The sequence below is a fragment of the Pseudoliparis swirei genome, chromosome 21 (assembly GCF_029220125.1).
Source record: "Pseudoliparis swirei isolate HS2019 ecotype Mariana Trench chromosome 21, NWPU_hadal_v1, whole genome shotgun sequence".
NCBI lineage: Eukaryota > Metazoa > Chordata > Actinopteri > Perciformes > Liparidae > Pseudoliparis > Pseudoliparis swirei.
The window spans coordinates 7,627,773-7,655,111 of record NC_079408.1 but is presented as its reverse complement, the minus strand read 5'-3'; the positions used below and the strand labels follow the sequence as shown (position 1 = coordinate 7,655,111).

Sequence of the window (27,339 nt, the reverse complement as noted above, 5' to 3'; positions counted from 1 at the left end):
ACGTCATTCACAACATGTCAGAGTTTTTATGGCCAGTGTGGAGGGTTTGGATTGAAGGCTTCGCTGAAGATTTGAGGCTTATGACTTTAATAAGATGAGACAGACAGACAGACGTGGCATCAACCCAGACACCCTCAGTTAATTGCACACAGCACTTTGCCCTCCCGGTGTAATTTACGTTCACAGGAAAAGTAAGGAGTACAGCGGGATTCGGATCCAACAGTACGAAAAGGCTTCTGGGTAAAGAAGAATCAAGTTGGCCTCCGGAGGGAATAGCCGGAACACACCAAGGCGCATGAATCTGTGAGTCAGCTGACAGTTTTTTGATGTGGCTCATTCGTCATGGGTCAAGCAGGGGGGTCAGAGCAAACACTAGGACTTATGTAACACTTTATATAACCGCTTGTTTTAGATTGTCCTGTATGGATTTTTCTTCTGGGAAACAGCGAACTCGCTTGTAAGGATGATAATTATTCCTCCACGAGGCAGCGATTCATTCGGTGCTTCCGGCATGAGATGCAGGCGGCTGTTACTTTGTGAGAAGCGAGCTAAAAATGAAGGCACGTTTTCACAGATCCTGCATCACCTGAACTGCGCTTGTCAAATCGGATGTTAATTGGCTTCGCAGTTGCCGTGCATTTTATGTCCGCCCCCGTTTTCAGTACACGGTACATTTGGATTTTTCCACGCACTATTAATCCCCTTTTCGACCATTTTTAAGATATAAATGTAAAACTGGTGCACAGTAGCACACGGTACGGAACATTAACCTCTGACTTCGGCTAGGCAGTGTTAACGCTCGGAGATGTGGTTCAGCGGTTGCAGAGGAATGACCAAAGTACATAATGGCCACCCTGCTATCCTGATGTTGTGTTTCACAGGAAAAATGTTTAAAACGTCTCTCTCTCTCTCCCTCTCTCCTCTCCCCCCCCCCCTCCTTCCACAAACCCTTTTAGCAGCTTTTAATTATACATCAGTTTCTTTTACAGCAGAGAGATGGCGAGCTGGTGATGAGGAACGATGAGAAGAGAACGGCTTTGCGAGAAAGGGAGAATGAGAGATATTAAAAATAAAGAACAGGGGAATAATAAATCAAGAAACAAGCCAATATTTGCACGGATGATGGATGGATTGGTCTAGACTAGAGGGGCGAACAGATGGAGAGATTAAAGAGGGTAGAATGAAAGGAAGACTTTTGGAGAAAAAGAGGGATGAAGAGAGTAGAAAGAGAGGGATGACAAGTAAAAACACACTGATAAGTAGCCAGAAAGAGAGACATCACTCAATCTTAACTAACACTTGCCCGTCCTTCATCTTTATCTCGGGTGAAATGATTGAAAACAAGCAGTGTCAAGAGCGATGGATGAGCAATGAGCAATGGTCCTTCCCCCTCTTTTGTTGTCATCCCCTGTTCTTTCATCCCCCTCACCTCTCTTTTTCCCTCTCATCTCATCTGTTCTCATGTATGTTTGAACACTTTCCATCATATATTCATGAGCTGGTCAAGTGGGGCGCTTCCATGGAGAACCAAGCTGTTTGAGGAATGTCACAAACAGAGAGCATCTGCTTCACTTACCTCCATGTTGTTTGAGTGGACACTAGGGGGCGGGAGTTAAAGGGTTAATAAATACATCTCTTCTTTATCAGCTTCTTCTAATTGAAACTATATAATGTTAGAGTGCTGTATGCAATACCCATATTTATGGCTGCATGGAAACATAAAACGAGTCTCGTGTCTCACTTTCTAAGACCGTGGAGAATCTGACGCGTCACCAGGAGCTCAGGAAGCCGTCCTCATATTCGTATTCCTGAGCAATGTTTCAAATAAATGATCACACACCACTTGAGAAACAGGAAGCCTGAAGCACGTGTTGGCCCCTGCAGTGTGAGGGACCATTGGGTAATCCAGCCTGGATCTCCACAAGAATGTCCGATAGAGTGCAGTGAGGTTGTAATGGCCACTGTGTGGTGAAGGGTTAAAGGTTAGTGGTGCACAAAATGAATGTAGTGAGCGGTGCACCTCATAAAGCCAATCTAGTGTATGTGACACCTCGGTTTGATTGACTGGCGTTAGCGACTCAAGGTGAGGGCAGTGGCGCATATATATATATATCGACCTGCCAATTGCTGCCAAGTCCGCATGTGGCTGCTTGCCAAAGGGTTTCACTCACACTCACTCCACCCAATTCTAATTCTCTCCCTGCCCCGAGCTCAGGATAAATGACCACTCCTCCTTTTTTCCTCCATCACTCATTCTCCCCGTTTCCCTCCTTCTCCGGCCAGGGTACCATCAGTTGGCCGTTCTCTTCCATTGTTCCGTCCTCTCTTCCTTCTGTCCTATGTGTTCTGCTTTCCGCCCTCTAGCCATCATCTGCTCTCATTCTCTCTCTTCTCCACCTGCCCTTTCTCCTCCCTTGTTTTCTCCAAGCAATTCATCTCTCTCTCTCGTGTTCCCATCTACTGCCCATCTCTGGGCCTATTCATCTTTTCTCTGAGACCTTCACACTTCTACTGTGTCCCTTTCATCTGTCCGCCGGTCTTTTTCGATATCACTCACCACCAGTGGCGGGCCGTCAGGGCCAGCAAGGCCTTCTCTGCTGGCCTAAACATCATCAGAATATATATTTTTTTCTAAATATATTTCCCCACAAATATGTATTCAATTATTCCCCAGAGTAAGAGTTATTCTCTTAATTTCATAGCGTTCCTCTTGGTTGCGCTGCTGCCAGCGCCAGGTTGAGATTTGGAGGGCTGGTCTTTATGTTAGATCTTTTATCCAATCATATTCAGCCATCGTGTGTTGCCAGGGGGCTAACATCTGCCCTTAGGCCTTCAGAATCAACATTGAAGGCGCTGGTAGCTTCAAGTGAATGGGAATGGCGATGTTGTGTCAACCAATCAGCTTTAGAGTTGGCTCCTCTAGGCCTTCTCGAAGGCCCGGAAGGCACAGGAGCCAGCTAGCAGGCGGAGTGCTGCAGGTCTTTTGATTGGATTACCAATATTGAGAGGCGGGTCCTATGGGCAGGTAGATGCAGAACCTCAGAACTAGGAAACTGAATTTGATAAAGGAATTAATTCGCGGACTACAAAGCTGTTTTTTCAACCCACAATGGCGGAAGGAGGAGAAGATGTCGATTTGGTCGAGCATATACTTGAAATCTGCTTTGGGTGTGACAATGCCCTGTTTAGTGAACAAACTAGTGCAAGTGACTTTTTTTCTTCTTTTTCTCCGTCCCGATCGCGCATTCTGCAGCGGCAGACGGAGAGCCGAGAGAAATGACATGCTGTTGTGTAGATACGATCAACATCAGACGGCTGTTTAGTTTAATAAATGAACAAAGACGTGCTATAGAGAAAATGACGGGGGCGGGCCAATTTTTTTTTATGTCATGCGATCTACCAATACTACGCCGTGATCGACGTATTGAGCCCTGGTCAAGAGCCATGGCATCATAATGATAGTAATAAGAGGTGGATTAATTCGGGTGGGACTGTGTAGGACCTCACTGAAGGCCCAGGCCCCAGGCCCACGGCCCGCCACTGCTCACCACACACACACACACTGTGTGTTTAATCCTGGAGTTGGTGAGAGGGTTTTGTGATCCACCATCGGGGGACGTTAGTGTCATGTGGATGAGCCACAAAAACATATCAATGTGCAACAGGTGGCACTGTAATAGAGCTGAATTATAAAAAAGTTAATATCTGATCATATGATTTCGCAGCTGCATTCTGTACCTTTTAGGATTTTACGATTGAGGATGAGTCTTTTTTGTTTAACTGAAACGTAAGATTTGTGATTTTAAGAAGAGTAACGGAGGCTATTTCTTGATAAACAGCAGGGCTTTAAGAATAAGCAAAGTGACACAATAGCACAGTGCTCGGGTCTTCTCTCTGGCCACCAATTTCCATCCAAATTCAGTTTACATTTAGTGCAGAGTTATTACAAACAGTTGGTAAATAAAGCTTTATTGGCAACGCATCTAGGGCATGCAGAAGAAATCCATAACAGCCATGAAATACAGTTAACTCCATAAGCTCCATTAGAGTGTGTGTGTGTATAGTATGTGTGTGTCTACAGTATGTGTAAGTGTGTGTATGTATGTGTGTGTGTGTGTGTGTGTACACAGTATGTGTCTGTGTGTGTGTTTGTTTAAAATCTGGCCTCTCCTGACATTTTCAAAGTGTAGACCAGACTTTCTCAAGCCCTATTTTTCTCCTGCAAATACATATTGTTCAAACTCCACCTGCTATTAATGTTAGACACACACACACACACAACGGGAACATAATGTATCGGAAATGATGAGGACAATGATAAAATGAACAGTGATGAAGATAGAGGGCAAACGATGAAGTGGGAAAAAGAAGCGATGCAGCGAAAGAGGTGAGGAAGAGCAGATGGGTGAGCGATAAGACGGCGAGGGATGATATATCGCCCCGTTAAATGAAGAGGAAGATGAGAAAATATCTGTGAAGGGAAGAATAGAAGTGAGTTGACGACAGGGCGGAAAGACGGATGGAGCTGAGGCGGAGGGCAAAGAGAGATTAATAAAGGAGAGGAAGGACGTGAGAGATGGATGGATGTTGAGGACAGAGAGGCAGATCAGACTATGAAGGTGGAGATGAGGAGAGTTAAAGGAAGATAGAAAGATGATTGAGGGAACGGGGGAGGCAAAAGGGGGGACAGCTCGATGAAAGAGACGAAGAGCTAAATGAAGTCAGATGGAGAGAAGAAGAACTGTATTGGAAAGAGTACTGAGAGGGAGGGTGAGAGATGGGAGTTGCGATGGAGAGCTTGTGTGAGTCAGTCTCCTCCGCAAGCTATTAGTGATGTAATCACTCTGACATCACTGTGTGTGTGCGTGTGCATGTGTGTGCGCATGTGTGTGTGTGTGTGTATCATACAAGATTACCCTGAGCGAGTGCAGTCAGGAACTGGCTCATCATTCTCCTGCTGCTCGGTGCATTCATTGTGTGAGTTTCTAAATCTATTGTCTGAGACCCAAAACCGGCCGTGGTCTGTCACTGGTGGGACTCCACTGGACTGATTTATGTCTTCCGTGAGTCTGGGAAACAAAATAACTGAACTAATATGACAGAAGGTAGGTAATATTGTGTTGACAGACCAATAAGACGCCACATTTGAGACTTGAAGACTGAGAAGAAAGACTGCAGTGTCCCAAGGCCTGGTCACATTCAAAATTGTAAACATTTGTGGGAAACTGTTTATTTAAAGACAATATTTGCTTCCCCAATTGGCCAGCCCTGCAGCAACTTTGGCTCAAAACCTTTAGGCACAAACATCGATGTCTTTAGGTCTTATACGGGTGAATTATATAATCATAACCAGATGTTAAAGGTCGCTGCCAAAATGCAATACAGCAGTACTTATCTGCAACTCTCTACTTCAGTATCTAAATGCAACACAGTGATTATATGAGTTATTTGAGAGCCAAGTATAACAATGCGATAATCACACTGTAAATGACCAGTCGTGATTGAGTACCGTTATTATCATCACCTACAAGCTTGAAAAATGACTTTCGAGACCAAAAAAAACCTGTTACACGAGCACTTATCATTTGATTGCAGCTGATTGCGACATCTACTGCCAGTTTTAACAATCAGAATACTTATTTTATGTGTTGCACATTCTGAGTATAAATATGTAAGTGTGAAGACTGGACCAGAGTTTGATGAACACTGCCAACTCCAGATAGAGGATGCGTTCATTCGTATGATACCGCCATCCGAACAGTATCCAATCATGCACTGACAGAGGTCACCGCTCTAATTGAATGTAACAAAGCCCTCCAACCAATCGATATATATATACAGGACTGTCTCAGAAAATTAGAATATTGTGATGAAGTTCTTTATTTTCTGCAATGCAATTAAAAAAACAAAAATGTCATGCATTCTGGATTCATTACAAATCAACTGAAATATTGCAAGCCTTTTATTCTTTTAATATTGCTGATTATGGCTTACAGCTTAAGAAAACTCAAATATCCTATCTCTAAATATTAGAATATCATGAAAAAGTATACTAGTAGGGTATTAAACAAATCACTTGAATTGTCTAATTAACTCGAAACACCTGCAAGGGTTTCCTGAGCCTTGACAAACACTCAGCTGTTATAAATCTTTTTTTTAACTTGGTCTGAGGAAATATTAAAATTTTATGAGATAGGATTTTTTTGTTTTCTTAAGCTGTAAGCCATAATCAGCAATATTAAAAGAATAAAAGGCTTGCAATATTTCAGTTGATTTGTAATGAATCCAGAATGCATGACATTGTTTTTTTAATTGCATTACAGCAAAATAAAGAACTTCATCACAATATTCTAATTTTCTGAGACAGTCCTGTATATGGGTATAATTGTTGTGCCATGCATACAGTGTATTAGCAAAAAGAGAGGGTGGAAAAACATATTTAACTCTCCAATAATTAGCCACGTTATAACTGAACCTTCCAGCCTCTTTTCAATGGCACATGAAGCACTAATTCAAAAGGGAAAAAAACACTTCCCACATATTTATATTCAACATGAGGATGCAGTGGGTTTATGGGAAACCTGGTGGTGTGAAACATGGGCTCCCAGTCTTTGACAACAGGGCCTTCTTTTGTTTATGGAATAAACTCTCTACGCTTTGTATTATAAATGTAATGGATTATATAGAGAGGCATGCATGCACCAAGGCCATCCCATAATATATACAGGCAGGCAGAATTTACAGTCAAACTAAATAAATGGAAAAGTGGCATCCCATCCTGCCACGTCCAGCCCAGAGTAGTTGGTCAGTGAACCCGGCACTTAGGCCGTTAATGTGGTCACGGCGAGGCCATCGGAGCAAGGGGCCCCGTGGCAGATGGGGAGCGCGAGAGGAAGGGCGTTCAGTTGGATGTGTCCATCCCCCTTTTCAGGCTCTAATCATGGGCATGGAAGGACAGCTCACGGGAGGTCTGAGCTGTGATTGCAGGGTGGGTGCAGACCGCAGGGGGTTGATCACAGGGACGTGCTGGCAAGAGTCCGTGTGTGCATCTGTGTGCGTGTGTGTGTGTGTGGGCGCTGGACTCTGACCATAGGGTGTGTGTAAGCTCGCCAGAGAAAATTGTTTGAACTGCAATGCCTAAAAAAACAACCCCAGGGGGTTAGATGCAGGGCAAAGGAGAGCCAAATGCGAGACACCGAGAGGAACAGGGACTGACAGGGATGCTAAATGGCAGAATTGTATAACAAAGAGACAGAGGCATGGAGGGAGGAAAAGAAAGAACAACAGAGCAGACAGCCAGACGCAGACAAAGGCTGCAGGTTTAGCGCGTTAACGTCAGAGCTGCCTCAGCTGAAAGCTATTTTGTATTTCAGCATCGCAAAATCCTTTCCTTCTACATAAATACCTCACATCTCAAACCGCCACTGTAGAATCCTGAACTGCAACTTTAACTGTCTTAGACCCACAAATCAATGGACTTATCCTCGCGGTTAAATGGCAGCGCTGGAGGGCAGAAGCACAGAGAGAGGAGCCAGAGGCGGGATTTAAAAAAAATACAGGTTCAAATGATGCTTGGAGGAAGCTAAAGGTGCTCGACGGTGGGGAGTTAGAGGCACCGTCAGCCCAAATAACATCAACGGGCAAACAACAGACGGCTGTTGCCACATCGATTGCAACACACAGCTGGAACACATGAAGAGAAACGCACACACACACACACACTCAGTGCGTTTACATGATGGTATAATTCTAATCTTGCTTTAGTCGGACTATGCTATCTTTTGGGGGATCTGCTGTTATCCCAATATACATGGCAGTGAGTAATTCGAATCATTGGCCTTTGAAAGCATGTCATATCCGATATGATAGGTGGCGCTGTTTTCATGACAACTCGTGGTGATACAGCCATTTCCGCTTGACCTCTTCACCACTACCAACAACAACAACAACAACATTTCGAGAAAGATGGCGAACAGAGAGCAAGGCGAAGCTACATCCCTCTACTGTTCTTGCATGATGTTAATAGGTAGCGAACAGAAATGGCGCTATTGGCGTTGTTTTTGTTGTTTTTTGCGGCCAGGCTCCCGGCAGTGACAACTTATCGTCTCTTTCGACTTCCGGGTCACGACATGGGAGGGAGGAGGGATCTCAAGCATGCGCAAAGACCAGTTCCTATTCCAATTCACCGTTACATGCCGCGATAGTCGAATTATCAACCGGATCGGATCGAGTTATCCAGGGGTGTTAATCGGATCGTAGTCGGACCGCACATAGTCGAACAAAGGTGTTTACATGAAACGGATAATTCGATTTCAGTCTGACTAAGCCAGTTATTCGAATGCATGTAAACACGGTCACACACACACACACACACACACACACACACACACACACACACACACACACACACACACACACACACACACACACACACACACACACACACACACACACACACACACACACACACTAAAGCTTCTGAAGTTGTTAAAGATGTTGACTTAAGCTACTTAAGTTTGACTGCCCTGACATTAGAGAGGATGGGGAGGAGAAAAGGGATAGAGGAGGGAGGGCAGAGGGAGAAAATAAGTTACTAAGCATGGAGAAGGAGGAGAAACCGGAAAGAGAAGAAGGAAAGGGAGGATCAAAGCTATCTCGCCTGTATTTTTCTTTTTCCCTCTTCTCAGCCCGTTTTTATCTCCTCAGTCTTTCTCCCCATCAGGCAGAGCGAGGCGATGCCAACATGGGATTTAACTCTCCAGTCTTTTTTGTCCATCTGGCCAAAGAATGTTTCTTTTAATTAAAGAACAAACAATGGAAATGTATCTCACACATGAACGCACACACACACACTTACAGTGTCCATTGCTTTAGAACCTGACGACGAATGTTGGAGATGAACCCAATGACAAGGAAAATGGAGAAAAGAAAACATCAGGGAGAGTAATCACATTTAAACGCTCGGAGCAGAAAAACAAATGAAAAAACTCCCTATTCTACTCCCATAATGTCTGCCTTTTGATCTTTATCTTTCTTTCGACGTTTCTTTCACTTTCTGTCGCCTCCTCTTTGTTGCGCTGACAATGGAAGGGATCATAGGTTGCTACGGCAACAAACAGAAGAAAAAAAACGTACGTATGCATGTATAGTGCATTGGTTTAGTCTCTGTGAGTACACTGCATAGAACACTTAAAGGTAACCTCTGACCTCTAGTATCTCTATAGTCTGACTCTCTCGGCCCTATATACATAGGGTGTATTAAACTTTTACATTATGTTATATTAGGCTTAAATTACATCTACAAAGATGATTGAGAGGGCACACAGCTCTCTCCCTCAGACAAGGGTCAACAACGCCAGACATAGATAGACCCAGCGGCCTTGTGCTGCTCCAGTCTGAACCGGTAGAGGAGACTGCAGAGCGAGGACCAGGAGGCTCAGACACAATAACGATAAGAGAGACGAGGGGGGAGACATCAGCAAGAAACCTCCACATTCCTTAAAGTAACCGGCTTGGACTGGGACAGAGGTCACACTGAGTGACGAGAACTCATATGTAATGAGGGAGTGGACGGAGGCGGCACCTGCATTGAGTGTGAGGTATAAATAATATGTCAATGTGTTTGTTCGGGGGTTGGGAAAGACAGATGTGGAGGGAGGTTCTGGTCTTTAATACCGGACCCAGACCAGGTTTATTTGTGAAACTGTTGGTTACAAATAAAGCTACTTGAATTGAACTCTGATCCAAACTGTCTGTGTCCTGTGGGTGTTTGATTACTGAGGTCCAGTGGGTGAGTCTCCTGTGGCGTCTCACCAGCAGTCAGATAGGAGAGAGAAATAAGTTTATAAGCATCAGGTTAAGAGATTAGTCAGAATCGACCAAAAAGGACGAATCCAGCCACAACAAAGACTACATGGATGGAAACATTTCAGCATTAAAAGAAAATACTAGGATACACCCGGCACGCAGTTACTTGTTGATGCGATTCCGATTCAACAGAATCCCCACGATCCACATCATGCTCATACGGCATCAGAAATGAGATCATTTGAAACGCTCTCTGGTGAAAACAGCAGCAGCAGAGGAACCTCTCTGAATCCTTTCCTGAGACAGTCGCCCCCTATCATTAAGAAAATAACAAATGACATTTTCTGTGGAGGATTGCCGTCACATCCCGTTACAGGAGTTCAAAAGCACCGTGGCGTGAAGGGTTGGTGGTTTTTCAAGCCTACAGCAGCCCAGTATCCTATCCAGATACTTCAGATATGAACAAGAAATGCACTAGTCAGGCTTCTCAGTGGAAATGTCTATTTCTGATGATGGAACAATTTCATTCATATGCAAACTCTGACTGTGATTTACTGACATTGGCGCACACCATTTATAGACTGCATCATCCTCATTACTGCAGGGAAACCCCATATTTAGCAACATCGATGGTCCCCTCACTCTGAAAAGCATCAGGACAATTAGTCGTTTCACGTCCACACATCAGTAGGGTTGGGTACCGAAACCCAGTGCCAATATGGTACCGGTTACAATACAACCGGTATTACCCGGACCGAAACGCAACGCACATTTCGGTGCTTCTTTTCGGTGCCTGAGCCGATTGAAATTGAAAAAAACTATTGTGAACTTTTCAGGTGACTCCGCCCTGTCAGCAGGTTACGAGCCTCTCATATTTGACGTTGACAGCGAAGGCGTGCGCCGTGTGAGCCCGTGTGGAGCACACCAGCGGCAGGCTGGGCGCGACGGGGAGGCCGTCACCGGTCCCCCTGAACACGTGGAGACCGATGATGACGAGCAGCCTTAACTCAGATTAGTACCGTATCGTTGATTGCAAGTCTTGCATTCATAAAAGTAGCCCAAGAAATAATAAATTAGCCATTATAACCATGCTTAAGCTAGCTCGTAGCTAGCGCTAGCTACGAGCTACGAGCGTGACAGTCTGCTAGCAGATGTGTTGATGTACAGCGATCCCGGCTGTTTACCCGGTGTTACCGGGAATATAATGACGGAGGAATAAAGACCGTGGGGCGTCACTTTGTGTAACTGGCTGTCAGAAGCAAAACTGTATGCGTCACGTGTCATCTTCAGTATCTCTGATTGGTTGTTCTCTTTGCCCATCAACACAGTGACAGGATTAACCCTATAAGGTCTGCACATGACAATACATATCACATCATATAATGGAGAACATATATTGTGTATGTTAACAGTCTGATATCCGTTGTGTGTCGGTGCTCCATGATAACGGCTTCGACAGGGAATATGGCCAAAGAGGTTTTTAATGTCCTCATTGTGCGTAAAAAAAAAAAATTATCGGTTCAGGCACCGGTATCGTTTTAAAAGTACCGGTTTAGCACCGGTATCGGAAAAAACCCAAACGATACCCATCCCTACACATCAGTGAGTGAGATGAGACAAGGCACTCGAACAATTTCAACAAACATACAGGGGGCTTTTTTCTAATTTCACACGTTGCGCAGAGAATATAATCAATATACATGATATTGGACAATTTGGGTCATCCCGAGATGGATTTTGCTTGCCTTTTCCTCTGACTGACAGCATGTGTACCCTTTATGCAGTTAAAGAAGACACCCAACACAACAGCATCATACCAGATTTAAACTGAAAATATAAGGTGAAAATAACATCCCGTTATAACATCTACCCCTCCGGCTTCGACTGCTCTTATCAGAGCAAAAGCCTTTGACAGAACTAATCCTTTCCGATCAAAAAGCTGAGCCCCGAAGGCTCTTTTTCATCCAGGCCATAAACCCACTGCCCTGAAGCCCTGAACAGACGGGCTATCACCGCTTATTAAAGCCATATTGTGTGAAAGTGTGCGTGTTGATCTTTTGACTTTCTCATCTTTCCCTGAATCACTTCTCCTCTTCTAAGTCGAGTTCAGTCCTCACCCTCCCACCTTTAAATATAGCATCATCCTTTCGGCCACTCTAAATACAAGCTACCAATCAGATTCAGTCCAATGAATAATGGAGCTTCTGTTTGTCACCTGTAGTCGGTTGAAAAATGTCCCACGCTCTGTGATCCACACACACACACACACACACACACGCACACACGGCACTAGCTAGGGTGCGTGATGAGTTGTGTTAGCATAAATATGGCCGATGAAAGTTGACCACAGTGCGTCTAAAGTGAATGAAAACAAGCATAACTGCAACAAATAAAAGAGGTTATAACACACTTGTAACTCTCCGGTGGTTAAAAGCTAAATATAACGAACATCCGGTCCGATTGGATTCACTCAGATGACGTCATTACTTATTAGCTGAATCTAGCTAGCATGAGATAACTTGAGACTTTACCGTAGCTGGGTTATGTTTCTCGTCGTCAGCTCCCTTCTGCTGGAACAGTTATGTAAAGGAAGTGAATATGAAATCAATAACCGTGAACTGCCAGCTGGATTAATAGCTAACCGGACAGAGTCCCAGCTAGCAGCAGCAACAAGTGGGCCGAGTAGCTGTAAACTGTAAATAAAGTCTCGAGCAGCTTCTGTCTCGAGCCTCTGCTCGGTGGGCCCAGACAAAGATTGTCTATTAGTGAGATGAATCACTCATACCGTAAAAATATAATGTACCGTTTCCTTCGATCTATTAACGTTACTGCGAAATAAAAATAGATTTGTGGTCAATTTTACAGGGTATCAGGCTGACTACTGTAAAGTAATATATCATTATTTTGACATTTATTATGTATATATATAAACATATGTATATAAATTAATGTATATGAATATATATATATAATTTTTTTTATATATATATATGTAATAATAGATGTATTATATATACTATATCTAATAACAGTATACTACATAAACATTGGGTGACATAATATATGAATTATTATATATCATAATGTCTAATAACAAATAATAATACTGTAGCGACCCTGTGAAGTGGCTGTCAATCAGTGTGGCACCGTGCGTGCTGGTCGAGGGGGCGTGCCTGTGATTGGCGGAGTAGAGGGGAGGCGGGGTTAACCTGTCGGAAAACGGGAGTTAAGGGTGGTTGACGGGAACCGTTGTTGTTGACGGTCGAGCTGCTGAGCTGAGGAGCCCGCTGTCTGTGTTGGTGGATGCCCAATAAAGTGAGGATTAATAACGTCGTCCCGTCTCCGTGTCATCAGTGCCATAACGTCCGAGACGTTACAATACATCGTGCATTGAACAGACAGCGATGTGTAATCAGGTCCTTTGGCAGCCAGGAGCTGCGTCGCGTGGATCCAAGATGGCGGATTTTCAGTTGGTGTTCAAAGGGCCACCTGTTCACGGCCGTTTCAGAAGCTACCGGTCCGACGGCGTGTCGGTGTGGCTGGAAACGGCACTGCAACTCATTTCTCTTCACTGCTGCAGTACAGGTGGAATTAAAGTAACACCAAAAAAGGTCCAAATCATCCTAACAGTACTTCGGTACAAAGCCCTAATCCGAGTGGACCTTACCATTACCCACAATGCTCCGGGGTAGCCAACTCCGCCACATCAAAAAGCAAATAACTTTCAAACTAAAGCATTGGGAAATGTGCGGACGGTTCCTGTGAATTGACCGTGAGCTCTGGAATATATCACACATCAACAAACAAACGAAAATTTAAAAAAAATTTCAAATATTTGCACCGTGACTGAGAACGGTGGTTCCTTGCACTACTATAAATAGCCCTGGAACATATTGTTATATTGTAGTTCAGCCAGGGTGTCAGTTTGTCGCTGCTCAGGAGGGCCTGTACATACATACCCACGGGAGGCATCCAGGGTTCAGGCAACGGCGTCGGAGCCCGAGTCCTACCTGCGAGCATGGCTATAGGGAGCGTGCAGCGGCGACATTGGCCTCCAGGGGCCAATGGCCCCCTACAGCGCATGTGGTGTAATTGCAGGTCGAGTGCGAGCCGAGGGTTTAAAGAAAGCCTCTCGAGAGTAGTACGGAGCACTGACTGAGTAAGAAACAACTGAGGCTGAACACTGTTTTTTAACTTTAAAAAAAATGCAAATACTTTTATCGTATATATATTATTTTAAAAAAGAAAAATATATATATATTTAATTTGTATTATTTATTTATTTCTTCATTTTAGATCCCCCCATGCAAATACTTTTATAGTATAAATAATACACGTGTTTCTATACATTTTTTTTCTACCACATATATGTTTTATATATATTATGTATATATACATATATATTCATATATATATAATGTATATATATACAAATGTGTATGAAACATCTTTACATTAAAGCTGCCAATTAACCTCTTCCAGCTTCTCTTATGTGAGATGTTTCTGCCTTTTCCTTGTCTTACATTACAGTAAAGTGAATCACCTTGACATATTTTCCAATGTTCTGACATTTTATGGACTGACTGATTTGGACAGATAACATAAGTGAGCAATACTCAAGTTGTCATTTACAAGTATGTGTTTGTTAACACAAGGAGGTCTTGAGCATCTGCAAAGAGAAAAACAAATGCAGATAGAACAAACTTCCACCACAAACACAGGCACAACAAACAACAGATTTGCCGGATTTATTACCAGAGGCTGTTTTTCAACCCGTGTTAAAGAGGTTTAGGCTGGATAGCATCAACTCTGCTGCATAAATAGTGGCGGCAAGAAGCAGCATCACACTCACCAGCCGGACCGCATGCTGTTTGACCGTTTGAACGTGTGATGTGGGAGTCACGCAAAACAATTTGATTGGTAAAAACGGTTTACTTCTGGTGTCTGCTCAGTTACGTCTGGCAGACAAAACATGCTTTGACTTTGTGATGCGATGACATTGAAAGAGAAAATCCAAACGGCTGTCTGCAACCAGTGAAATCCCAATGTGGTGACAACGAGTTTATTTAGTGAGTGAGATAATAAGCAGGAAGGGCACAATGTGCAGACAGGCTGATCGTCTGAAGAATGCTAAAGTGTGTGTGTGTGTGTGTGTGTGTGCAAGGGTATGAGAAGGGGATAATAATATGAGAATTGTTAGAGGAGCAACAAACTTGACTGTGGGAATACAGGGAACTGCTCACACACACACACGCACACAAACACACATACATGCAGCTGCAAGCTCAAACACTCAACACAGGTGCATCTGTATGAATTTGGGCAGTAAGGACACACACTTAGATGCACACACACACTCACACACTTTACACACACCGGGCGGACGTTTACAGCGCACAGCTCTTGGGGATTTGGAGTTCAAAGGACGTTTTATTTTGGGAACAGCTTCAGGTCAGTCCCCCTCCTTTGGTGACAGCCGGAGGAACAGGTTGCGCAAATCAAACACGTTACAAGCGCTGTAACACTAGCGAATATCCACCCACCCACCATCCCTCACTCACACACACACAGACCCGAGCTCACTCTCACTGCCCTTCTATTTCTCTTAATTCCAAGAAGCATCTCGCCAAAGGGAGAACGTGTTGTAACTTACAAGCTGACTTCTCCCTCCCCAGCAGCTCGAGGAATGATCACAGCTCTTCCGACAGCTTTGTCGAAGACACTAAGAAGTGGTATCCGTGCTTCATTAACACATAACGCAGCAGGGCAGGATGCTGGGGTATCTGTAAAACTCAATATTGGTAAGTGGTAATTCGGCCGGCGCCCTTCAGGGGGTTCTATGATCCCATTGGAAACAACAATAACAACAACAAGATTATGTCTCCTTTAAGTGATGGGGAGAAGACTGGAAGTTGAATCGTGTCGTCGTCTGTGGTGCATGACGACATTTCCATTGGCTAAAAACCCTCGCCAGAATTATAATTGCTCCAATGACATAGTGAGGCGTCGACCAATCACATATTGTTTCACCCTGTTCCATTCCATGAAAAAAGCGAGTTCACAGTGCTCTTTAACGACAGAACTACGTCATCGGGTTCTTAAATGGACATGGCTTGTATCAATAAGCAACTCCCGGACGATGCAGCCGGCCATGCTTGGATGTCTCGTTGCTTTTGTCTATTGTTTAGCGGGAACACAGCAAAAGAGTTGAGGCTAATGTTAGCGGCTCCCTCCAGCTCTCTATCAAATTTGGGGAAGATTCTTTATTATTCTTTATTTGGATCTAGATTAGCTGCCACTGAAGTAAAGCAAGGCAAGGTAGTTTATTTGTAGAGCACATTTCAACAAAAAGGCAATTCAAAGTGCTTCAAATAAAACCATTAAAATCAACCAAACATAAGAAAACAAGATTTAAAAGCCAAGAAAAATCATCAAAACATAAGAAACCAAGATTTAAAAACCATTAAATTCAACCAAACATAAGAAAACACGATTTAAAAACCATTAAAATCATCAACACATTAAAAAAACACTTTTAAAAACCATTAAAATCATCCAAACATAAGAAAACAAGATTTTAAAACCATGAAGAGCATTCATTAATAGCATTTTATCCATCTGGTGTCCACACAGAACTAAACGTATAACATATACAAACAGAAGGGACGGATTGAGAGGCGTCGCAGCGGTAACTAAAGCGGCTCGGGGCTCGGGGAACGTTCAATTGCTGACATTGCAACATTTCCCAAAGGGCAATTTTTAGGAACATAGTCACATTTATCACGGCTTTGTTTGCAAGGTGACGCAGTGCAAAGTTTCAGGGCTCAAAAACGTTGGAGGTGGTTTGCTCTGTAAAGTGAGTCGACGCGAGCTCACACACAAAACGCACGCACACAAAGGGCAAAGCAGTAATTGAACAGGCGTCGGCACAGTGTGGCGGCGACACCTGTTTGAAATTTATAATGAGCAGCCAGAGGAGACGACCCCACACACAGTCAAACACACACACAGTTGTCTGGGTCTTGGCTGTGACTCGGTGCTCAGTTGCAGCTCAGAGGAAAGCTAAGAATAAACTGGCCCTGCTGAGCGTATGTCTCTCCATCTCTCTCACACACACACACACACACAGTTAACTTTGCCTTTGACTTCTCACACATATGCCCTCTTAACAAAAAGAACAAGACAGAGAGAGAAGGCAGAGAGAGCCGCAGACAACCAGGGGAGATTATTGGAGGAACAAAACGGGGATGAATAAAAGAAGCATCGGCGGAACAGAGGTAGAACAGATTCGTTCCTGCGTGTACCTTTAGATTCACTGTGAGGTATATCTCTGTTTGTGTGAGTCACTTCCAACTGAGAGACACCAAACAAGTTCCACTCAAGTGAGAGAATATTCTGAGATTTACATATTCACGTCATTCTTTCAGTCCCTTTCCCCATCGCTTCTGTCCTTGGTTTATTATTAAATCATGAAACAAAGACATCCCTCTTCGTCTTCTCCTCCTTCCATCTTTTGGTCTACGTTCCTTTCCCTTTTCCCTCCATGACAGCGTGTTAAAACATATTTTCTCTGGAATGCATTTCCACTGCTCTTCATGGCTCATCCATTTACGCTATTTCCCCAATCATGTGGATGGCAGTGTGTTCTCTTGATTGGCAAGAAGGCGGACATTCATCCTTTGAAACCTAAAAGAGTTTTTGAGAAATAATCTTCAAAGTCAATGCAGCAAAGAAGGACATATCCTTAAGTCAAGCTCTAAAAACGCTGGTTCCTACATTTTCAATCATTCATCAGGATAGCATCTTGAGTAACGTCTCCCCGGGTGAATGCTTTCAAATGGCATGAAAACTTTCTGCTGTACATTTATAGTCTCAAAGCGGAGCTGACCCAGATGGCATCATAATGACATCATCATCGGTCATGATGATGGACCTTTAGCATTTTGTTTTGTTATTCCTGGCACTAATTCTGATTCCTTGAACTTGGTTATCGGGTGACACCGAGAACAGATCGGATTCCAGTGTCGTGATTCTCTCTCCTATATTTATTTCATATTTGCTGTGAAAACTTCTCATTCAGTTTCTCACCAAAAGCAACATTTATACAAGAATTATATTTCAACACACCATGTTAAATGTGATTATCTACCTTCACCCAGTACTCATTTTTTCTTCCTGACGACTTTAACAACGATTTGTTGTTTACAATCCAACCTTATGAGGGGAAAAGGTGTGTAGTCCTCGACAGGTGTGTGGTTCTATAGTTCAACAATGTGCAGGATATCGGGACGTGGGAGAAAAGTGAATTTCCTTTGTAGAATCACATTAGTTTGTATAAATTAGAGCTCATTAAATTGAGCTGAAGCCCCCCTTCTCTTCCTTCTTGGTGTTCATCTTCTCCTCTTGTCAGTTCAGCTCCAATGCCTTTTGGATTTTCCCTGAGAATTTAAAGCAGCACCTGGCTCCCCCCCCCTCCCACCCACACCTATGATCCATCTACCGACGTTTAGCACTTAACTCTTTTCTCAAACTTTTCCGAAAGCTCATTCCAACACACGTTAGAAACAAGAAAAGTTACAGATTGATGTGTGGTTGCTCGAATGCAACAACACGATTACGCAGGGAGACAGTGTGAGAGGGACACGAGAGACTGGAGGGAGGTGTGGATGGTGAATTATGAATGATCTGTGTTGTGATCTCGCGAAATTGCCTTGGCAGAAAGTCCCTTTTCTTTGATTTAAGGGGTAGAAAGCGAAGGATGGATGGACGGAGAGGATGAGGACGAGGATGGAATACGGGAGGTGGAGAGAAGGGCCGAGAAAGACAACGTTGTCGGGTCATGTAGAACAAGGAGTGAGGTTATACAGGAAGAAGAAAAATGGAAGGAAAGCCTGACAGTGTAAAGACAAACGGTGAGAGGCGGAGGGGAGGAAAATGCAAATGAGGAGGAATCGAGGGTGAACAGGAGTGGGTGAAAGGGGAGGGAGGAGAGACATGAGATGACAGGCTGGTGTGGGTAGAGGAGAAGGTGAAGAAGGGAGTAAAATGAGTGAGTAGGAGAGGAGGGGGGGATGATACAACTCATCCAGCGTGGAAGAAAATCGAATAATATACCAGACAGAATATGGGGGCTGGATGGAGAGACTTTAAAGAAGGTCTCACTGACACGGGAAGAGAGAGAAAGGGCAGATGGAGGGGGGAAAGACAAGAACGAGTGCAGCGGATGAAAACAAGTTAACATTAGTGGGACATTTGGCCCAATATTGAAAAGAGGAGAGAAAAGACATCTAAAGATGGGGAGGAATATGATGAGCGAGCGCATCTGAGTCCTTTCTCTTTTTTAAAAATATTTTCTCTAAAAGCCTTTGAAAAGATAATGCCAAATTATCTCTGATAGTATTATTGCTGACAAGGTAGAATCTCCCACTGGAGTTACGGTTTAAAAGAGCATTGCATTGTGTATTGCTCATTTTAGTACCGTCTTCCATGTGCTCAAGAAGAATCTAAACATGTAATAACAAGACATTTTATTTTGGCTTAGCTCAGATAAATGCTTACTGCTCGCAAAAAGTGGCCTCATAAAAACAGGAGACGTTGACCTATTTAAAGTGACAGTATAATTCTCAGATGCTTTGTGATCATGAACCTGGCATTGTTAATCCACACTCATGTGCGTGTTCCTTATCGTTTACTCTTGACCCGCAAAGTTACAATCTCATAAGGGTCAACAAAAAACAACAATAATACGTCTCTAGATAGATCTCTCTAATCCTCTTGTAGCATATACACCGACAGTATCTTAACTCCATTGGCATCAGCCTTCTCTCGAGCTTCTGTACTGACACACCAGCAACAGAGAACATGAATTCTATCTCTCTCTTATCCCTCCATCTCTCCCCTGGCCCTCTTTATCACTCCCTCACTCCTCTCACCCCTTCCTAACCTCGCAGCTCACTTGCTACAGAGCTTTATAAGTAGTGATTGCGTCATTGATGTTACATCATCTCACAGAAGCACACAAATTCTGCCCTTACGCAAAAGCCGGCTGGTGTCAGCTGGCAAGCCTCTTGTTCATTTGAAAATCTGTTTTGATACACACACACACACACATGTGTTTGTACTCGTATACTTGTGAGGACCCTCGTTGACATCATGCACTCCCTAGCCCCAAAGCCCTGATCACAACGACAGACAGTACCTGTCTAACCCAGCACTTAACCATGAGCCACACGTAATTGTAATCCTGACCTTGAAAGCTGAAGTATTAAGGATCAAACGGATCTTTGAAGACGAACATGTCCTCAGTCATGAGACGCCCATGTTGGCCTCGGTTAAATTCTGACCTGTTGCCCTTTGTCGACCCATCGATGTCCCCATCTTCTGTCATTCTCTCGCTGCAGTAATAAAAGCAAATCTTACAAAATGATATTAAAATAAATAAATGCCCTTTAAGTCAAACACTAAAATTGTTTCCAGTCGAAGAGCAAAAACACACACACACAGGAAGACACACACCATCTTCTCAGTCTTTCTCTCAGAGCAGGCCACGGATGAACAGCTTTTGAGCGGTCTTGTCAAAATGTTTACCCCCTCGACGGACCAACACATTTGCATCATTACACTTGAGTGAGTGAGGAGACTAATTGAAATAACAATGTAGACAATCCCCATGTTATAACACGTAGGCACTCACTGCTGGTCAAGCCTAACCCTGACCCTGCCAATCACACCGCACCATGAGGACGTGGCAACCAGAGCAAGTGTCCTCGTTCTTCAGAATAGTCTTCGTACAAGAATAAAACCACACACACACACACACACACAGTACTTGCTTCATTGGCCCCAGGAGGCGCTGAGGAAACTGCATTCCCAACTGCTTCATGTATTGGTCAATTTAACACAGCTCACGTCAGCATATAAAAAATGCATGTGCCCAAGGACACAAGAGCAATTTTGTGTGTGTGTGTGTGTGTTTGTGCGTGCATAAGTGAGGAAGCATTTTAATGCAGAGTTGCCTACCTTGAAGAGGCTGTTATCTGCCTTCTAGAGCTATTTATACTACGAATGGATTTTTAACACTCAATTAACCTCAACAGCCATTTCTGAACGGGAGTCAATCTCAAAGAAAAGAAAGAAAGGAAACAGGGAAAGAGCAACGTGTCGTTGGCGTTCCAGAAAGATGCGAGTCACCTTTTAATGCAACAAAACACATTTATTGGCGAATAAAAGGAATATCCTGTATTTTTCTTTTAGATTTTGGGCAGTTTGTTGAGTCCCTCTAGTAACTGATGAGAACTTGTGAGAACACTGTGTTAAATAACAAATATTGACAACATGTATGTACTTACATAGTTTCGTCATTCTGAAATTCCAGCTTGCCAGCGGCCAGCTCGTAGTCCTCCCCTGCTCTGGCGCTGGCATCCACGGTTCGGTAGGGGACGGCTACCAGGCCTCGGGCCCCCGAAGTCCGGAGTACTTTCAACTCCATCACACCCACGCTCTCACTCACCTTCTGACTGGAGGTCTCAAAGGTAAAGATGCCTGCGAAAGATAAAGAAAAAACGTTGTTTCACAGAGGAGAAACAGCAGCATGATGCACTCCTACGCTCTCAATCACTCGATTTATATAGTCTAATGGGGAATAGAGTACCACCCACTCCCACTTTAATTCTCTTCGGATATGAACAAACTCCAGTGGCTGACAAAGTGTCGACTGAGGGACTGGAACTCTTCGTGAGAACTCTTTGAAGATCACTGGGACTATGTAAAGCAATAGACCTGCGTGGATTCCACATTAAGCAGATGGTGTGCAGACACTCCTTTCTCCGTCTTTCATCTTGCACAGAAGGTTAATTACCAACAGAAATCCACATTAAATCGTCCCAATAAAGAAAGTGAGAAGAGTTGGAAAATGTGAAGCTTGGCTTTAAGTACAACATGTCGAGAGACAAAGTATTTAGTGTTCGTAGTTACATCCAGATAGACAACTTTTTGATTATTTAAGGATCGCCGTCACCTGCGTGATCGTCATCGTAGATGGTGACTGTGGCCGTGTGGTTGTCACCCAGCACGGCTTTGGGGGCGACGCTGTTATCCAGCAGGGCGGTGCCAATCTCAGGATAGCCAACCAGTCGAGGGTTGCTGAGGTGGATGTAGAAATACTCATCCTCCTCGAAGATGTCGTCGTCAATCACTCCGACTGTGATCTCTGGGAAAATAATTCTCTTTTTAGGATGTTGATTTGGATAGTTATTCCAAAAATAACCTTTAAGATCTCTTTTTTTTTTTCAAAGCCTGTGGAAAAGGTTGCCTAAGGTGCTGCAGATGACCTCTGCTACTTGAGCTTAAGTCTCAGGGATGTGTGTGTGTGTGGTTTTTTTTTAAATGCCTTAAAGTATTGCTGTGTTTTTACCTTTCAAGGTCTCTCCTGGTTTAAACAGCAGCGTTCCCTCCGCAAACTCATAATCTGAACCTGCGTTTGCTGTACCGTCCTCCGTGCGATAATCCACCTGGGGGAGATAAGAACACCGAGAGATGGGAAGCGGGTTGAGACGAGGGTGAGAGGAGACCGAAAAGAGACGTTGAAATATGAAAAAAGAAGTGAAATGATACGGAAAGGGCAGATAAACACAAAGGGAGAGGGAAGACAAAGAGAACAGGGAAGAAGAGAGAGAGAGAGAGAGTAGGGTGGCAAAGAAAGGGAGGAGAGGCATTGGGGGAAGATGTGTGAGAGAAAACAAGATGAACTGCTTCATTAAACTGAGCCCTCTGGTCAGATACAGCATGGTAATAACGACTTTGAAAGTGGTACCACAAAACTTTTCCTATAACCTCTCCGTTCTCTCCATCTGCCCTGTTTATTAACCCTCTCCATCTCGTACAAAGCTTTAGACATTTGCCCTCATTGTCTATTATCATTATATAAATATGGTAAAGATTCAGACTACTTTAAATTGTCTAACAAGGTCTGTAGAAAAGGCCGAAGCAGTGACTCAGTGTTGGGAGTCTTCCTCTTGGCACTGCTCTATTTTTCTCAATTTGTCTTTATTTTTCTGACAGGGCTAAACCTTTTTTTATGCTGGAACGGCTGTTATACTAAGGAGTCATATTTTTCAGATGTTCGAAATCAAAATAAGACATTACGTTGATGTGTGTGTAAAAACAGAGATGTGATACATTGGCTAAAAGGTTATTTATATATGAATAGCCTATCAGCCAATGACATAGCTTGGCTTTAAGAACTGAATATGTTTTATTTTGGTATGGATGGCACAGGATGTGTTGGTGGCCCTGTCTTGCCATTTACTGACTATTCTAGCAAACTAAACTTTAAGAGGATAAAGGACATTGTATATTCGACTTAAATTGCAGCCTGTGAAGTGTGTGAAGAATAGATACTTTTGACCGTTTCAACAAGTGCGCCATCAACCACAAGTAGCCTCGTTGAGAAAGCCCGTGTGGGCTCAAGAGGCCACTTCACTTAACATCAGCCCTCGGTATAGAGAAGGACTGAGGCCATGCCATAAGACAGCACTGATGTTGCATCATAGTTACAGAGAGAAGATCAGGAGAGACACAGTTAAGCAAAGGCCCCGGAGCAAAAGTAAGAAAATCAGGTACCATTCCACTGACACAGACGCCCTATGAGAGACTTTAAAGGAAGACTCTTAATCAGAGTATGAGGACAGCATGAAGCCAGAATCCATGAGCCTTTGCCAGAGGATATATTTGGAGCTGAAGTCTGAAAATCTGAAGACTCGAGTGCTTTGTATTTTGTCTCCCAGCTCTCTTTTATCCCCCACTTATGTACCAGCATCTGACCAAAGAGGAGAACAAGGAAGCTCTCTAGAGGTGACAACACGCTCCGACTGAGATCAGATCAAGAACAAGAAAACTGCCGAAGGTGTGAGTGAAATCAGTTCACAGGAGATGTTCATGTCTTGGTGTTTGTGTTTGAGTCTTTCGGCTCCTCCATCTCTCTCACACACAGAGTTGTTTTTATACACAGTTCGACTCCCGATTCCACTGTTTTGACTTAATGGCACACATACCTTGACAGTCACTCCAGAGTCTCCTCCGCGTCTGGCGACGGTCAGCTTCAGGGAGCCACAGTTTTCAAAGCACTGATACAAAGCGGGTTCGAACTCCATCCGGATGGTGTGCGGGTCGTCCTCCGGTGCCTGGATCTCATGGCTGCTCACCACCTGGGGAAAAAAAAGATCATTTGAAAAAAGTCAGGTTGAAGTTTCCTAATTTGGAATCACGGTGATGGGTGGAGTTTATGTGCGAGTCACCTTGCGAGCCTGCTCGGCAGCATGCTTCTTGAGGATGTTGCCGGCTCCGATCATCATCCTGGTTGCCTGGATACGGTAGAACGCTCTGCTCTTCTGCTGCTGCATCAGGACCTGATCAACAAAACCAATCAATTAACAAATGGATCCATCGTATTCATCATCAGAAGGGTTTCTTTTACAAAAGCTTCTACTTTTAAACTGACAGTGAATCTCTCTTGGGAAATCTTTCTTTGGTCTCCAAAGGAAGATTAAAGGTGAAAGGTCAGCGAAAGATCCACTGAGTTTCTTGAGAACACCTAAATAGGCTGGTTTGTCTGTGCTTTCTGACAAAGATATTGCCAGTTCACTTAAAATAAATGGAAGAAAGGAAAGTTTGTATCCAGTTCTCTAAATTATTAACCTCTGAACTCTGCAATGAACAACCTGCAGCTGCAGGCTTGCAACTTAACTTATCAATAAGCAGGTGATCCCAATGAGAATGAATGGCTGAATAGAAATGTAGGATCCCAACGATCCAACAAATAGGACATTAACAAATTAGCCACTATAGCGAGGCCGCAGTTTTACTCCAGAATCCTTATACAATCGAAATCTTTTTACAGGAATTGAAGGTGTTAGTTTAGTTAAAAAGTTGATCTGGTTTTGCCGAGCAAACTGGCCTCACTTAATGGAAGTTCCATTCCACCACGGGGAACTCCTATCTCATTTAACTGTATTCTTCATAATGACCTCTAAAAGCGTTGATCTAGTTGGTCGAGCTGCCATTTCTATTTACAGCACAAGGCTGAGGGAGTAGCTGCGGGGGGCGGGAGGCTTGTACGCAATCAAACATCTGGAAATTGCCCAGCGCACCTTGGGTTGCCTGCCAAACTTCTTTCTCTCACCACTAAAAAAAACAACAGCCAAAACCAAGAAATGACTCAGAGAGGAGGCAAGGGGAGGAAGGAGGAAGCAGAGAAAGGTAGACCAGCAGAAAACTGGACAGCTTCTACAGTCCAGTATTGAAGGAGGAAACAGGAATCCTTAATGTGCTAGTTTGATGATTAGTATTCATAAATATTTTTTTCAGTATCTGTGAGTAAAACTTGCGAAAGAGAGGTGTGTGTGTGTGTGTGTGTGAGTCATCTATTAGCACCTGCTTTCTTTTTGCCAGGGATGAGAACAAATTCACCGACTAGACATTAATCCCTGTGAGATAGATTAACAACACTAAACGAATGCCAAATTAGGACCAAAAGTTACATTTAGGGCCAAACTATATGTTTTAATGGCTAATAAATCAATTCAGAAATTGTAAATCTAGATTCCCCCAAAAATCTTAACTCAAGGTCCCCTCGGTGGCTTTTCCTTTCAAGTTTTTGACTCAACGCTGGAACTCAGTGTGTGAGATGTGGCTGTAAACTCAGAAAGAAAGCTGACAAGAGGACCTTGTGTTACTAATTTTTCGTCAAGCTACAGCTTCCATGTCCAAGAATGAACCTTCACGCTAACAAATCTAAAGTTTATACAACTTACCGGGCAAAACATCCCCTGGATCTCGGAGGGGTTGCAGGTTACAGTGCTGTCAATCAAACCGACCGGCACCTTCCTGTCTAACCACTAGTGGTTTCATCAGCACATAACATCAAATGAGGAGCGTCCTGCAAAACTGAGCGTTGTATCTTCTATATGAGAGAGACTGTGTCGGTACCTGATGCTCGGCCGACTATTTCACTTCCTTATAACATTGTTTATATTTGGTGTGCGGGCTACATATAATTATGTTTCCATGTTCTATAATAAATAAACTAAGGCAGTTCTGTAATTTGTGAAACAGCGCAGAAGTTGCCATTCCGCTTTAGTGTTTCCTGTATAAGAGCCGTGTGCTGTCGCCTACACACCTTGTTCACAACTGAACGTGGCACATCCTCATCTGCAGCACAGTCACCCTCAGAGGAGTCACATGTGACATGTGATGCATGACTGTGTGTTAATGTATTGCTTGATCTAAAAAGAGCTTAAGCTCAGAAATTGAATAAAGACGGAACAAATTTGCGATGGAGAGAAGATAGAGCAATCAAGTTAGAAGGGCCGTAGTAATTATTAGCAGCTGACTAGTCACATCCAATCATACTTCGACATCGACACAACATTCAAACTTTCAGGCTTGATCAAATTCTTGATTAAAATGTAATGTATGTGTATGTCCAGCTTTACATTTTGTCCCATAAGAAGATTGACAGAGACAGAAAGCATTTAGCTTTGCATAAAAGCACTGGGGAAACAGTTAGCTCGGCTAGCTACAAATGCCACAGAATATACCTGGCAGCACCACTAAAGCGCAGTTATGAACACATATTGTATTTTAATAATCCATAGAAACAGATATTTTCTGGCTTTAGAGCGAGAACACCCTGCATTTCTTGGCGGAAAATGGCAACCACAGGAAGTCACTGTTCCTGCTGCAGTTTGTGACCGCACATGTTCATAAATGTCCTCTAAAAACTAGAAGATTTCTGTTTGCACAGACGTTTTAATTATTCAGCGTTGACTGTTGACAGAGCCAGGCTAGCTGTTCCCCCTGCTTCCAGTCTTTATGCTAGGCTACGCTAAGCGACGCCCAGCTCTGACGTCATACTTGACCCACAAGCATGAGAGTGGTATCGATACGTTCAACAACTCTTGACAAAAAACAATAAACATATCAGCCCAAAAAGCCTACTCATGCCTTTTAAACTATATACCCCTGATCAAGAGATTGACGCTCTCCTCCTAACCTGATAATTAGCCATCTCAACCAGCTGCTCCATGTCTTTATCCGGGTGCCTTTGCTTCAGGTCCTTCAGCGACCTCGCCATGTCCCGTCTGGCCTCGTCCTCCTCGTCTCTCGCTCCTCCCTCCTCCGACATCCCTCCATCGTGACATTTCAACGCCATCTGTCCGTCCTGCTCCAGCATGTCCATCTTGGTGAACCCCCCCGAGCCCATGGCTCCTCCCCCAGTCACACCCACTCCTCCGTCCGCGCCTCCCTCGGTCTCAATGATGATGCCGTGGCGCTTGTCAACGCGGTAGCGCTTGCGGGCGTACTTGTAGAAGAGGAGGCGCCGGTCGGCCACCCAGGCCTGGACCACGCAGAGCGGGAAGAAGAGGAAGGTCAGCACAGCCTCCCACACCTCGAGGAGAGAAGAGACCGAGTTAAGAACTTTCTTTCTCCCTGAACCTTCCTCTCCAAACAGCTTTCATTTCCGTCTATTCTCAC

The 27,339-nt window shown here is 43.8% G+C and overlaps 1 protein-coding gene across 13 annotated transcripts in view; it reads right to left on the bottom strand.

Moving 5' to 3' along the window:
* Positions 1-27,339, bottom strand: part of slc8a4b (solute carrier family 8 member 4b) — an 83,692-nt gene that overhangs the window by 20,260 nt on the left and 36,093 nt on the right. For 11 of the 13 annotated variants that reach the window (XM_056442240.1, XM_056442241.1, XM_056442234.1 and 8 more), the window contains 7 exons: positions 26,858-27,253; positions 25,617-25,700; positions 24,102-24,212; positions 23,859-24,011; positions 22,220-22,316; positions 21,824-22,015; positions 21,156-21,348 (listed from right to left, as the gene is read on the bottom strand). In XM_056442240.1, the coding sequence (XP_056298215.1) occupies positions 21,156-21,348; positions 21,824-22,015; positions 22,220-22,316; positions 23,859-24,011; positions 24,102-24,212; positions 25,617-25,700; positions 26,858-27,253 (1,226 nt within the window). Of the gene's footprint in view, positions 1-12,338; positions 12,577-21,155; positions 21,349-21,823; positions 22,016-22,219; positions 22,317-23,858; positions 24,012-24,101; positions 24,213-25,616; positions 25,701-26,857; positions 27,254-27,339 lie in introns of those variants that run through there. The other 2 variants (XM_056442245.1, XM_056442247.1) reach the window with 2 other exon arrangements.